This window comes from Triturus cristatus, chromosome 4_2, assembly GCF_964204655.1.
Source record: "Triturus cristatus chromosome 4_2, aTriCri1.1, whole genome shotgun sequence".
NCBI classification, from domain to species: domain Eukaryota; kingdom Metazoa; phylum Chordata; class Amphibia; order Caudata; family Salamandridae; genus Triturus; species Triturus cristatus.
Genome location: NC_140586.1, coordinates 505,128,716 through 505,141,505, shown reverse-complemented (window position 1 = coordinate 505,141,505; position 12,790 = coordinate 505,128,716). Strand labels below are relative to the sequence as shown.

The following is a 12,790-nucleotide window of genomic DNA, read 5'->3' as shown; positions in this document are numbered from 1 at the left end:
ATTTCTGTCTTTTTCAGAACAATTTTAGAGCGTTCTTTTCCAGACTCCGGATTTTCAGCTAAGCATTAATCACCACTAATCCTTTATGGGTTCCGGAGTAGCATACTACTTGCCGAAAAAAGCGCTTTAACACCCCCACAGGGTAACAAGCGCTTATATAAATGCAAACCTTTTTCCCCTCTTTTATCCCTCCACTATCTTTCTGAATCCAAATAACTGACTAACCAATCCACCACCTCAAATTACTTTCATTTTTCGGTCTACTAACTCGACACTAATACTTTATGGGTTCCAGAGTAGCGTGCTACTTGCCGAAAAAACGCTTTGACGCCTCGTCAGGGGTAGTAAGTGCTATATAAATACAATTACAATAAAATACAATACAATTAATTGGATTCAGATTACAGAATGACAGTCCTACACAGCCAAAAAGAGACAGAAACAGGTATTGTTTGATAAATGAATTAGCAGTAAAAGGAAAGTGTGCTTGACATTTAACCATATGTATTTAAACACAGATGAAATTCTGGAAGGTAAAATAAAACATTTTGAAGCATCCTCTTTGTATTCCATTATTCTATTGACCGCTCTTTGGGTGCTGCATCAGGTGCTGCACCCCTATTTCTAGTGCCACTGCAAAATATTTTAACCAATCCTGACTCTTTGGAGAAAATATCAAATACGTTTTTGAACATTAATGTCTTGATAACTGAAATGAAAAATTGACTCTTGTACTTCTTTTTGAATGAAAGTATTGTTTATTTGAAAATATTATGTTTATATGCAATTTGACATTCTATAGTTGAAAGGGCAAGTCATGGTACTATTTAAATTTAGAATCATTTAAAATGACACAATGGTGAAAGGTTGATGCAGAAATTTCATCCTCTGAGTGGTTGTTCTGCGGAGTGCTTTGTAGTTCTCCAGATCAGCATCATGTTGTGTCACTAAAATCTTCACTCCTTGCCAACCTTAGGCTATCACCAGGGTTCAGAGTAGAATCTGTACAAAAAGAGTGAAGGTTAGCAACATGGAACAGCCAGTTTGATGTTTAGGCCCTTACAGTGTTTACCATAGGAAGCCTCAATAAATGCACAAAAAAATGCAGATACATTTGTTGTTAGTAGCGAAACAAATATGAGTATAGGTTGTATTTTTAGCAGTAAGCTCCCAGATTATTGGTAGAATGTGCTTAGACATCACCACAGGTGTCATTACACATATCTCATTATTTGGGAACTTAATAACATATCCAATCGCACAGGATGCAATTTTTACCGGATACCATATTATCTTCCCAAGCTACGTTCCTCCACTACAAGCTGCGAAACTAAGATGTTGCGATTTTTCTCACATAATTTACACCTGTTTTTTGTGTGGGGCAAAAGTGTGGTATTTCAAAACAAGTTATCTTGTAAATATGGCATTACAAGAGGGACTGTTATCCTTCTTTTGATGTAGACCTCTATTTCTATAAATTAGATTTAAAAACTGTTGTAATCTAAATCATAAGCAACGCCCACTTTATAGTCAATAAAGGCAACATTTGCAAGATTATATTTTACAATAGTACAACATTTTTAAGAGTGTAAACCAAAGAAGACCAGACATTCATTTGCACCCCCACCCTCCTGTCCACTCAATTGCAGGGTAGGTGAATCACAAGCAGACAAATATGTAAGAGCCCAGGCCCATTGGCATTGTCCAAAGGGCATAATTCCATTAATCCGTCATGCAGCACATAAACCATATCTGGGTAATCTCCTTCGCTTGACCAATATATGGGTCCTCATTTCAGTCAAACTACCTTAACACTCTCTGCCTTGGGGAACATATCAGCTCCCTAGGATCACCTGGGCCTAACTAATATAACGTCATCAAGAGGGGACTCAAGTTACACCTCTGAGATAAAGCCCAAGACGTCGATAACCTTCTAAGGTCACTAGCTTCACTGTGTTGTGGCATAATTGGTTCTCTATCTCATTGGGTGTGAAACGGGTCTCAGTTTAAATCCACTAATTTTGTGACAAGTATGTACTTTTCTGAACTCATCTATGTATCATTAAGTCTAGTTGGAAAACTCAGAGTGTGTCGCAATTCAACCTACCCCATTAATATTCATCAGGTAAGTCGGAAATTATGATTCCTTCCACTTGGAGGCCATCACAAGGATGGTGGGCTGATGAGATCTGCGAGTCTCAGTTATTGGCTTTGAAAAAATAATTTTTTTAATGCAGCTGTTTTCCCTGAAGAAAATGGCGATGCATTTAAAAAGATGAGTTTAATTCATTTGCTTGATTTTTGAAATTCACAAACAGGTGACAGTCCAAATGGGAAAACTTTGTTTTTTAGCATGGCTACCATGTCAATGTGGGGGTTGGCAAAAAGTCAATGCTTTCAATCTGAATTTGGTTGCAAAGTATCAACACATATGATACCAAACTGAGGCGCTCTCAGAACACTAGTTCCATATACTTAACTTTTATCCATTCAGAATCTCATACCGCAAATGTTGAATGTGAGGAGATATGACTGTTAAATGCTTTGTACTTCACAGGCAATGCCATCCAATCGTTTAGAAACTGAAAATTTCTTGAAACCACTTTTAGTGTCATATTTTAGCAAACAGAAGATGTAGGTATTTATGTGTCTGTGTGTAGGTGTAGTAACATTTGTGCATGTGTGTGTAATTTGACATTTTCAATACTGTGTGTAACTGGAGACACAATTACATTTGCTAACATACCATAGTATAATATTCAATAATGACTTGAAAGATACCAGGAAATTAAATGTGGAAAAACTAGTTGAAATGGGAGATGTGCTAGTGGATAAAGGCGTCCCTCTGTCATTCTATATAGTAGACTTGGTTCCAATAAAATGATGGTCACACTGCTGGAGTTATTGACCTCCTTCAATTAATCAATTTTGTCAACTCACCAGTTCTGAACCTTTTATCGCTGTTGAACAGAACATGATTCTTCCGTAATCCAAGATTTGACAAAACTCTCCTCATCTTTAGCAACAAATCCATCTGGCATCTGATATTCCTGTTCCCGCTCATCATCATGATGGCCACAAACTCCACATGTCTTGCCCTTCATCCACAAAGCTGGTCTAACCTTTATGATAAAAAAGGAAAGAGACCTCTGATGTAAATCTATGTAATCTTGTCAATATGGCCAACAACACAGTGAGTGGAATGCACCAGAATACCTGGCATGTGACTCCATTGTAGTGAAGCTTCTCAATGCCAAAGTCAGGTGCGAGCAGGATCAGCCCATCAGTCTCCTTTTCAATCTTCAAATGCGGTTCTGCAATCAAAAGAAGTGTAGCGTAGTTCAATTTCAAATTAACCAGGAACTACATAATATATTGTGGAACACATGCAGCAGAGATCAAAAAAGTGCTAGAGATAAGAGAGATTTATTTATCTGTTAATGAATAGGAGATGTACATATATTTTTAATTTGAAACATCTATTTAGAATGCAACAAGTCTGCTAATAAACATGCTGACTATGCAGCAGGGCTCCTTTAATTGATTTGCAAGGCATGTGCAATCTCTAGAGAACATTGTCCAAATAATTACAGGCCTGTTCAATGCCTAATCATTGCACTTTATAGACTAACAGTAAAGGCTTATCAATTCCACGTTAGGTCTAACTCAATAATAAAGGGAAATACATTTGTACTTGTTTGTCAGAATATTGACTACAGAAATATTGACATGGTCAAATATTGTGGATAAAATATTGTCAACTAGAATATTGTGTGAGGAGGTATATAATGGTAAGTGTAGAGTTACTTTTTTTAACTTTACGTCCCTGTATCTTTGGGATATATATTGTTGTGGCATTACCTGTGGAGGTAAGTAAATTTGTGCATACCTATGCCTATTTATCTTCAATATATTTAGGTACTTAATATTCTGGTCACTCGACTTTTTTATGTCAGTTTTCAAAATGCAATATTCTGGTACCATAACCACATTTGTATTTGATTTCACTTCTTTTTTTTAATAAATATATTTTTATTTTATTTTCCACATTGCACATTATATTCATTAATACATATTTTGTAATCCAAAATATCATATTTAACATTGGGAGTTACTCATACCATAAAACACGTCATACCATGGTTACTCTTAATACATAATGAATTCAAGAAAAGAAATAGAAAAAACCCAGAAAACCAAGAACCAAGAGCCCCCCTAAGCCCTCCACTCTCTACCCTATCCCTTCCCTCCAATGTGCTAATGGGTTCCAAATTCTTACACCTAGAGCTCTCCCAACTCTTCCCTTCCTGGCATATATAGGTTTTTCCAAATTAAATGTAGAAATTAAATTCGCCAGCCATATTTGCATATGCGGGGGGGTTTTATCAAGCCAGGCCCTAGCTAAAGTTAATCTATAAACAGCCATAATCATAAATAAAAATTCTTTCTCAGTATTCCTATTGTTCTCCATCCGCCCTATACCCAACAATATCAACGTAGGGTTTAGTACTATCTGTAAGCCTAGTGCCTGAGCCAAAAAATTCTCAATGTCCCTAATTAGCGTATATAATTGAGGACAGGTGGCGAACATATGTATTATATCTGCATTAACTGAGCTGCAACGAGGGCAGGTAGTCCCATTCGTACCACCCCATTTAGCTATTCTGTCTGGTGTATAGTACAGTGAAAACAATGTTTTATAATGTTGCGATTGCAGGGGAGCCGAGCACAGTATAGTACATCCCAACTCCAACGACTCCTGGAAATCATTAATTTCACATTGAAGTTTCTCCGTCCACTTATGTTTATATTTATCCAGATCATCCACTTTAGTTTGGACTAATAAAGCATACGCTGATCTAATCGTATGCTGGCAGTTAAAGTCTCTTGTAAGTCGTTGGTTTGAAACCCTGCTACGCCACCCTGTTTGTTGCCCAAAAAGCTCCTTATCTGCAGATATTTAAAGAAGTCCCTGTTCCTTAAATCGAATGTCCTTGCCAACACACTAAACTGTAGTATTCCCTCTAAGTCTTTTAAGTCCCCAATTTGCTTTATACCTTTTTGATCCCAGCCAGACATGACTGAATCTGAAAAAATTTCAGCGGGGAAGGATCTATTGTTATATAATCTGATGTACCTATGGTATCTACCCAGCCCCATTTTTTTCAAAAAAGCGTTCCATACTTTAATAGCCGCCGCCAAAGTTTTAAACTGTTTTCTTTTAAGACTCCCGAAATCAGTATATTTTAACAAACTATTTTCTGTCTCTTGACCCAGTAGAATTGAATAAACGTCAGTCGATGAGGAAGTGACTTTCTGTAAGATCCCCCCTCCTCCAATCAAACCCTGCATATACTGAAGGGCAGTTGCCATATAATACAGTCTAAAATCCGGTGCTCCCCATCCTCCTCTTTCTCTGGGTAGTGACATAAATCTATATGCTCTGCGCGTTTTCCCGTGCGCCCATATAAACCTATTAAGAATACCCTCCAGTATGTTAAACCATTTACATTCAAAATATAATGGTATTGTTCTAAATAAATACAGCAACTTAGGCAAGATCGTCATTTTCACCATATTAGTGACCCCAACTAAGGAGAGATGTAAATTATTTGCTCTATTTAGGTCTACTTTTACTTTAGCCAAGACAGGGGAAATATTTTCCTCAACAATAACATCGATGTTAGCTGTAATTACTATACCAAGATACATAGCTGATGGCACCACCCTGGAATCGGCACATAAGGTATACTTATTTTTAACTATCAAGGTCTTTTATTTATTCAGACTATAACCTGACAGTTGTCCAAACTTAGTGACTTCACGTTCTACCTCCATTATAGCCATATCCGGGTCAGGGGTTAATATAGCCACGTCGTCGGCATATGCTAGAATTTTTACTGTTCTGCCATTCAAAACCATTGGGCGAATCCCATCATTTCTGTCCAGATGTCTTAAAAAAGGTTCAAGAAATAATGCGAAAAGAAGGGGGGATGAGGGGCAGCCCTGTCTTGTCCCCCTAAAGATTTTAACTACCTCTGTATACCCTCTATTCACTCTAATTCTGGCAGTAGGTCTTTTATACAAAGCTTGGATAGCTGTTATATACCCTTCCCCTATACCACTCCATCTTAGAACTGCCCAAAGATATTCCCAGGCGACCCTATCGAAGGCTTTTTCAGCGTCTAAAAAGAGTGCTGCCATAGGGTCGCACAGTGTTCCTGCAGCATCAAGCATTGTGATGACTGTCCTCACATGTTGGGTGGTTCCCTTACCTGGAATAAAACCATGTTGTGATGGGGTTACAAGCTGCTCTATATTCTCCGCAAGCCTTGTCGCCAGAATTTTAGAGTAGATTTTAACATCAGCGTTCATGAGGGTAATCGGTCTATATGAGGCCGGATATACAGGAGGCTTCCCTTTTTTTGGTATAACTACAATATCCGCCCCCCCCCCAGGTCTCAGGCGGGGAACCTCCTTGCTGCGTATGAAGCATTATATTAAACATCTCGCCCAGTACCTTATTATGAAACAATTTGTAAAATTCCACCGGAATCTGGTCTGGTCCAGCGGCTTTCCCAGAGGGGAGACTTTCCATTGCCCTACTAATCTCATCTACCTGGAAAGGGGCATCTAATATCTCTCTATCTTCTGGCAGTAAAACATCCGAACAAACATCGCCCAAATATCTTTCTATATCAATTGAATCCCTTAGGCCCTCCGACGAGTACAAATTAGTGTAAAACTTATGGAAAGACTTTCTGATAAAATCTGAATCAGTGCCCAACTTTCCCTGTAGGTCCTGAATCTCCTTAATATCAGCATTTGTTGTACGCTGTCTAGTTCTAACCGCTAGAATATGTCCAACTTTCTCGCTAAGTTCATAAGTATCCTGTTTGTGTGCCAGATATTTTTCAGCAGCTTTTGAGATAATACCTTCCATAGCATCTCCCTTAAGAGTGACCAATCCTAAAATATAGGCATCCAACGGGATTCCCTGCGTTGTGGCTATAACCAAATTTTCTTCCGCTATGTATAACTTGAGCCTTATATCTTCTAGGTGTCCTCTCTCCCTTTTCTGTCTCGCTATCACAAAGCTCATAGTTTCCCCTCGGACCCCAGCCTTAAAACAATCCCAAACTACACCTGGTGGTGCCGTGCCTCTATTATCCTCCCAGTATTTCATTATCCACCTTTCCATATGTCTCTGGTATGCCTCATCTTTTAATAAACTACGTTCAAAGGTCCATTGAGCTTTTATAGTACTTATCTGAGTGATATTCAGTGTTAAAACAAGGGGATTATGATCAGATATAATCCTAGGTTGTTTCTCTATTTTTGTGTGATGGATTAAAGAATTAGAAATTAAAAAATAATCTAGCCTGACCAATACTTTATGTGGTAGGGAAAAAAAGGTGCTACCATCTAAAAGGGGGTGATATTTCATCCATGGGTCTCCAAGAGAATTATGCTGAACCATATCGGCCAGAGCTCTGTACGATTTTTTCTTTCTCCCTAAATACCTCCCCGTAGGTGCTATAAAAGAGCTTGTTGGGTCATGGATATTAAAGTCGCCACAGCATATAATAGGTTCCGGCCACTGTGACAATTCCATATCCATAAATTGCCAAGTATCAGGGTCGTCTCCAGTAGAACCATATATGGTTACTAAAGTAAACCGTGTCCCCTTCCAACATAAATCCACCATAACCCATCTTCCCCACTGATCCTCTGTTTTCCTATACACCACCAGATCCTTAAATCTTCCTAGTATTGCTACCCCCCTGGTTCTGGTATTTTGTTTACTTGCCACTAAGACATCGAATCCCAATTGTTTCAAAAGGTATATCTGCGCTACTTCGATATGGGTCTCCTGCAGACATACCAGATCTAGCTGTAAAAATCTCAGTAACCCTGCTACCTTTGCCCTTTTCCTAGGATCGTTAAGTCCACATACATTGATCGAGGCAATTCTACAGGGCATTAAAGGGTATCAAAAAATGATGCTTATTCAAGTCTAGCTTAACCATATTTAACCAAAAGGTATACCAATCTACACTCATTTGACATTGTCTACACGATCTAAATTGTATGCGCGATGTTTTCCATAAACCAAAAAATAGTAAAGCAATGTGCATTATCAAACCCAATTGATTCCCGAATTTTAACCCTTGTTGTGTACCCCTCCACCCTAACCCGCCCCCACCCCCCCCCTTGTACAGGCAAATAGGTCCACAGGACCTATGTGTAGTCGGAGTGAGTGAGCCGTAACAATCGCGCCCCCTCTCCCATCCCTTCTTTCCTTACGAACGTTGGTTCTTCAGCTCATCCATGTACTGCTGGGCTTTAATCTCTGAGAAGAATATCATAACTCTCCCTCTAGTAACCACTTATAATTTAGCAGGGAACAATAGGTAAGCCTCTGAACCCAGCCCTTGAAATTTAGAAATCAACTGCCTCAACCTCCACCTCCGTTCAACAGTCACATGGCAGAAATCCGGCCTGGCGAAGAAGGAGATACCCTCAAATGACCTCTTAGAATCTGGTCTAGCTTTCTCAATTATTTCCTGCCTTAATAGAAAATTTCCTAAATATACTAGGATAGCTCTTGGAAAAGCGGTTTTCCCACCTCCACTAGTCCCCTGCTCTTTTCTGAGTATGAAGGGAAATCTGTGCGCTCTCTGGACTTCCCTGTCCCACTGCCACTGGGACTCCGGAAATGCCCCTCTAAGTAAGTTAATCACATAGTTCCTTGCGTCTTGCCCTTCCAAACCCTCCTCCACTCCCAGAATTCTGATGTTATTCCGCCTTTGGCGGTTTTCAAAGTCCTCCATTTTCCACTGAAAGTCCTGAGCCATCTTCCCTTGTGCCTCTTTAAAGTTTTGCCAGTTACTGTAGTCGTCTTCGAGCTTGCTTGTACGCTCCTCCACCTCAGTAACTCTCCCCACCAGGTCCTCATAAAGTTTATTTGTCTTTCTTAAAGAGGCTTGTATTTTCTTAGCATCTTGTCTTGCTTTCCGACTCACGGCTCTGGCCTCTGCCTGCATCTGTTTCAGCGTGCTAAACAGAATATCAAGAGAAGCAGATTGTTTCCCTGGCTCATTAGTATCTTCAGCTTGATACACCTGGGTAGTGGCCGAGTAATCCCAAAGCAGCCCTTTTTCGGTTTCTCCCATTCCGCCATTCTGTATATTTTTTGGTTTAGGCTTTATCTGTCTCTTTCTCAGAGTCGAGTCTCTTGCTGTAGCTATATCCTCCCCAGATGAATTAGTGTTCGAGAGCAATACTTCTTCATCTTCTTCATCTTCCTCTTCGTCTTCCCCATCTGAAAGCTCACCACTTGATTGTACAGAATCAGAGTCCTCGTTGAGTGAAAAGAATCTCTCTCCTTCACCTGAGCCAACCTCCGCCTTTTCAGTTCTCCCCTCTCTAGGATCATGTACTTTCTGCTTATTTGTCTCTTTATTTGTCTCTTTTTTTTCCCCTCTTTCCCCCCCCTCTCCCTCCCCAGACTAGTAGAGCTTCCCCAGGTAGCCAGGGCTTTATTCGGGGGGGTTCGGGGGTTTCTGGAGGTTTTAGGGGAGTTTTGGGGGGCGCTTAACTCAGTTTCAAGTACCAAAATGGCACTCAACATATCGTTCTCCTTGTCCCCACCTTCCCTCTCACCAGAATTTGCATGTCCAAACTCACCCCGCTGAGTACCAAGAGGTCCTACCGGAGAGGCCACACCAAGCTCCAATGCCTCACGCTCGCGCTCTCCCACAGACTGCTGAGCCTGCTGCTGTTGGTGTTGCTTAGCAACGGGAGCGTCTGCAGCTGACGCGCCTCCAGCGTCTGCCGCGTCCTCGAGGACGCTCCCCGGTTCACTGCCTCCAGTTCTATGACAGCCGATTCCGTTTGGCGTTTGATTCCCTGCTAGCCCATGATGGCCGGAAAATGCCTCCGTCAAGGTGGGTTGTCTAAGAAGGGTCTCTCGAGGTTTAGACTTGATTTTGCTTCTATCCCCTCTGTCAGATTTATCCACCGTTGTCGGAGCATGTTTGGAGGGCGGCTTGCTCTTGGCATCGCCCGATTGGGACCCTGTTGCATTAGCTCCGAGTAAACCGAGTAAATCAGCCTTCTCCCCTCTTCGTGTTTCCGTGGTCTTCTTATTCAGCTGCTGTGTCGCCTTTCGAATCGCTCCTGGTTCCTTAGTACTAATATCGAGGGTAGTTATCTCTGCATGATCCTTTGGGAGAGCATTACATTCTTCTATTTGCTCCTTTGTCTTTACCTTTTCTTTAGTTTTATCGCTTTTTGCGGGCCGAGGCGGCATTGCGCCAAACTGTGTATATTTCAGCTTTATACACTCCACGGCCCGAGCAAATCTTCTCCAGCTTTCTCTCAGCCGATGCAATTCTGATATCATATACTCCTTAATCCCCGAAGTAGGTATAAACATCGGTAGGACCGGTTATTGTCAAATTGCTCCAGCTCCAACAGTAATAGCAATAACTAATTTCCAGATGGGAGAGAGAGGTTATGTGCGACCGCTTAGCACAGCTCACTCGCGGCCATCTTGCCTCAAATATTGTGGATAAAATATTGTCAACTAGAATAGTGTGTGAGGAGGTATATAATGGTAAGTGTAGAGTTACTTTTCTTAACTTTACGTCTCTGTATCTTTGGGATATATATTGTTGTGGTATTACCTGTGGAGGTAAGTAAATTTGTGCATACCTATGCCTATTTATCTTCAATATATTTAGGTACTTAATATTCTGGTCACCCGACTTTTTAATGTCAGTTTTCAAAATGCAATATTCTGGTACCATAACCACATTTGTATTTGATTTCACTTCTGGTGATAATTCTGAATCACATTTCAGCAAACCTACAACATTGCAAGGAAACATGATTCACATGTCATCAAGGCAGAACATGGTGTCTATGTATCCTCAAGCCAACTCAGATACAGATTTTATGATCAAACTCTCTACTGTAGATCAAGCCACAAAAAGTCAGCGTGGAAAATCTTTAAAATGCGAGAATTAACTTTATGGGTAGACCCCTGACCCTTAAATGGGTCCTCATTTCAGTTGTGATGGATTGATTGTTTCATTATTGATGTATCCAATAATACTCTGTCACCTACCAGAATGTGATTCATATGGCAGCCTGTTCACTTCAATGCCATTTATCGTCAGCTTAATGGAGTCAGCAGATGGATACATGTCAATATCACTGAAGAAGAAGAACATATTATATGTATGTTTTTAATATCTTTTAATTCAAAAGCAAAATCACATGCTTTGTTATAGTAAATGTGCGTGCCAATGCTTATAGCACTTTGCCCTGTTTGTTTGATAGGCTTGCACTTTGAAATTAACGAAAACCCTCTCTGTAAAACCATACATGTGGTTACTGCATAAACACTAACATGTTCAAGTGATGTCACTCGAGGATTTCCTTGACATATACCCAAGAATGAACATTGCACCTTCTGATTTGACATCCGAGAGTCATACTTTTCATCTTCCACCCAGAAAGTGGACTTTACCAACCAACCATACCACATGCCCCTTCTCTTGCTAGGAGTAACAGGCAGCCTGGGTATGCTTGACGGACCACCTTCTTTCTTATAGCCTGTATTTGTATTGTTATCTCATTCCTTTGAATTTGAATTTTTCATCAGTTGCATTTTGGGATAGGACTGGTCTTGGTCAATAAGCAGGTGTAATTGTTTTACTATGCTTTTAATTACTGCAGAAATCCATGCTGCTTGATACACATGATAGATCCCACAGTTAATGAGTAAGTTGAGTTTAGTGTTTGAATGGCCAAATTTAAAATAGGGATGCTTCTGGGGAGCGTGCACAACCCCATTGCTTAGTGAGTGGAAAAAAGATATGGACTGGTGTATGCTGCAGGACAAAACAGTCTATGTGGCCCGAAAATGTGATTATGTATGTGTAATGACCAACAAGTTGCAAATAAAAAGAATTTATAAAAAAAAAAAAAAAATAGGAATGCTTCTATTACAAGATTGTGAAACTTCAGGAGGTATACCAATCAGTTCATAGCTCACTGTTAACATTATTGGCAAAATAGACATTTATCACTAACCCAGGCAAACAAGTAGTGAAGTGGACAACTACTCTTGGAGTCTACAACTGAAAACAATTTGTTGGAAATAGACTGACAAAAATCATCCTGCCGGTAAAAAGTAATATAGACCTTTGCTGCCCACTGAACCAAGCCCCTTCACACTATGTTCCTTAAAACAAATGTTACTGCATATGAACATTGTACAAACTAGCTTTAGTGATCGATAAAAATTGTGTTTCAAAATGGCAAATGGACAACGTAATACAATAATCTGAAACTGTTCCCAATAGAGTCAAGCTGATCACATTTTGTCTGGTGTTGCATTACCACTGTAGTAATAACCCAATATAGAGCACTCAGGTTACAAAAAGCTCAGAGGAGAGCCAAAGGGCATTTTTAGAATGAATGTACACAGATAATCTAATACAATCAATGAAGGTACCTACATGTGTGATAGGGCATGCCTTAAAACATGTGTAATCTTTTAATTGTCATTAGGTAAACCTTCTGTCCTTCACTCTCCCATCATTGTTATTACATCTGTGAATTGTTCCGTAAGGAAATACAGACTTCCTATACTATTAGGATCCCTTGCTGTGAATAGAGCAATATTAACTGCTATTGCCGAGTCCTTTAATAAGACTAGTTTTACACAGAACTCAGCTGGGTCTCACTGTCTGCTTCGTGGTTTATAAAGGCATTC

At 40.0% G+C, this 12,790-nt stretch overlaps 1 protein-coding gene across 1 annotated transcript in view; it reads right to left on the bottom strand.

The window, feature by feature from the left end:
- Positions 1-735: 735 nt before the first annotated feature.
- Positions 736-12,790, bottom strand: part of LOC146834621 (vitellogenin-A2-like) — a 55,629-nt gene continuing 43,574 nt past the window's right edge. The window contains exons 31-34 of the mRNA XM_085602096.1: positions 11,135-11,223; positions 3,217-3,314; positions 2,941-3,122; positions 736-1,002 (exon numbers count right to left, since the gene is read on the bottom strand). Of these exons, the coding sequence (XP_085458222.1) occupies positions 2,955-3,122; positions 3,217-3,314; positions 11,135-11,223 (355 nt within the window). The 3' untranslated portion in view covers positions 736-1,002; positions 2,941-2,954. The remainder of the gene's footprint in view (positions 1,003-2,940; positions 3,123-3,216; positions 3,315-11,134; positions 11,224-12,790) is intronic.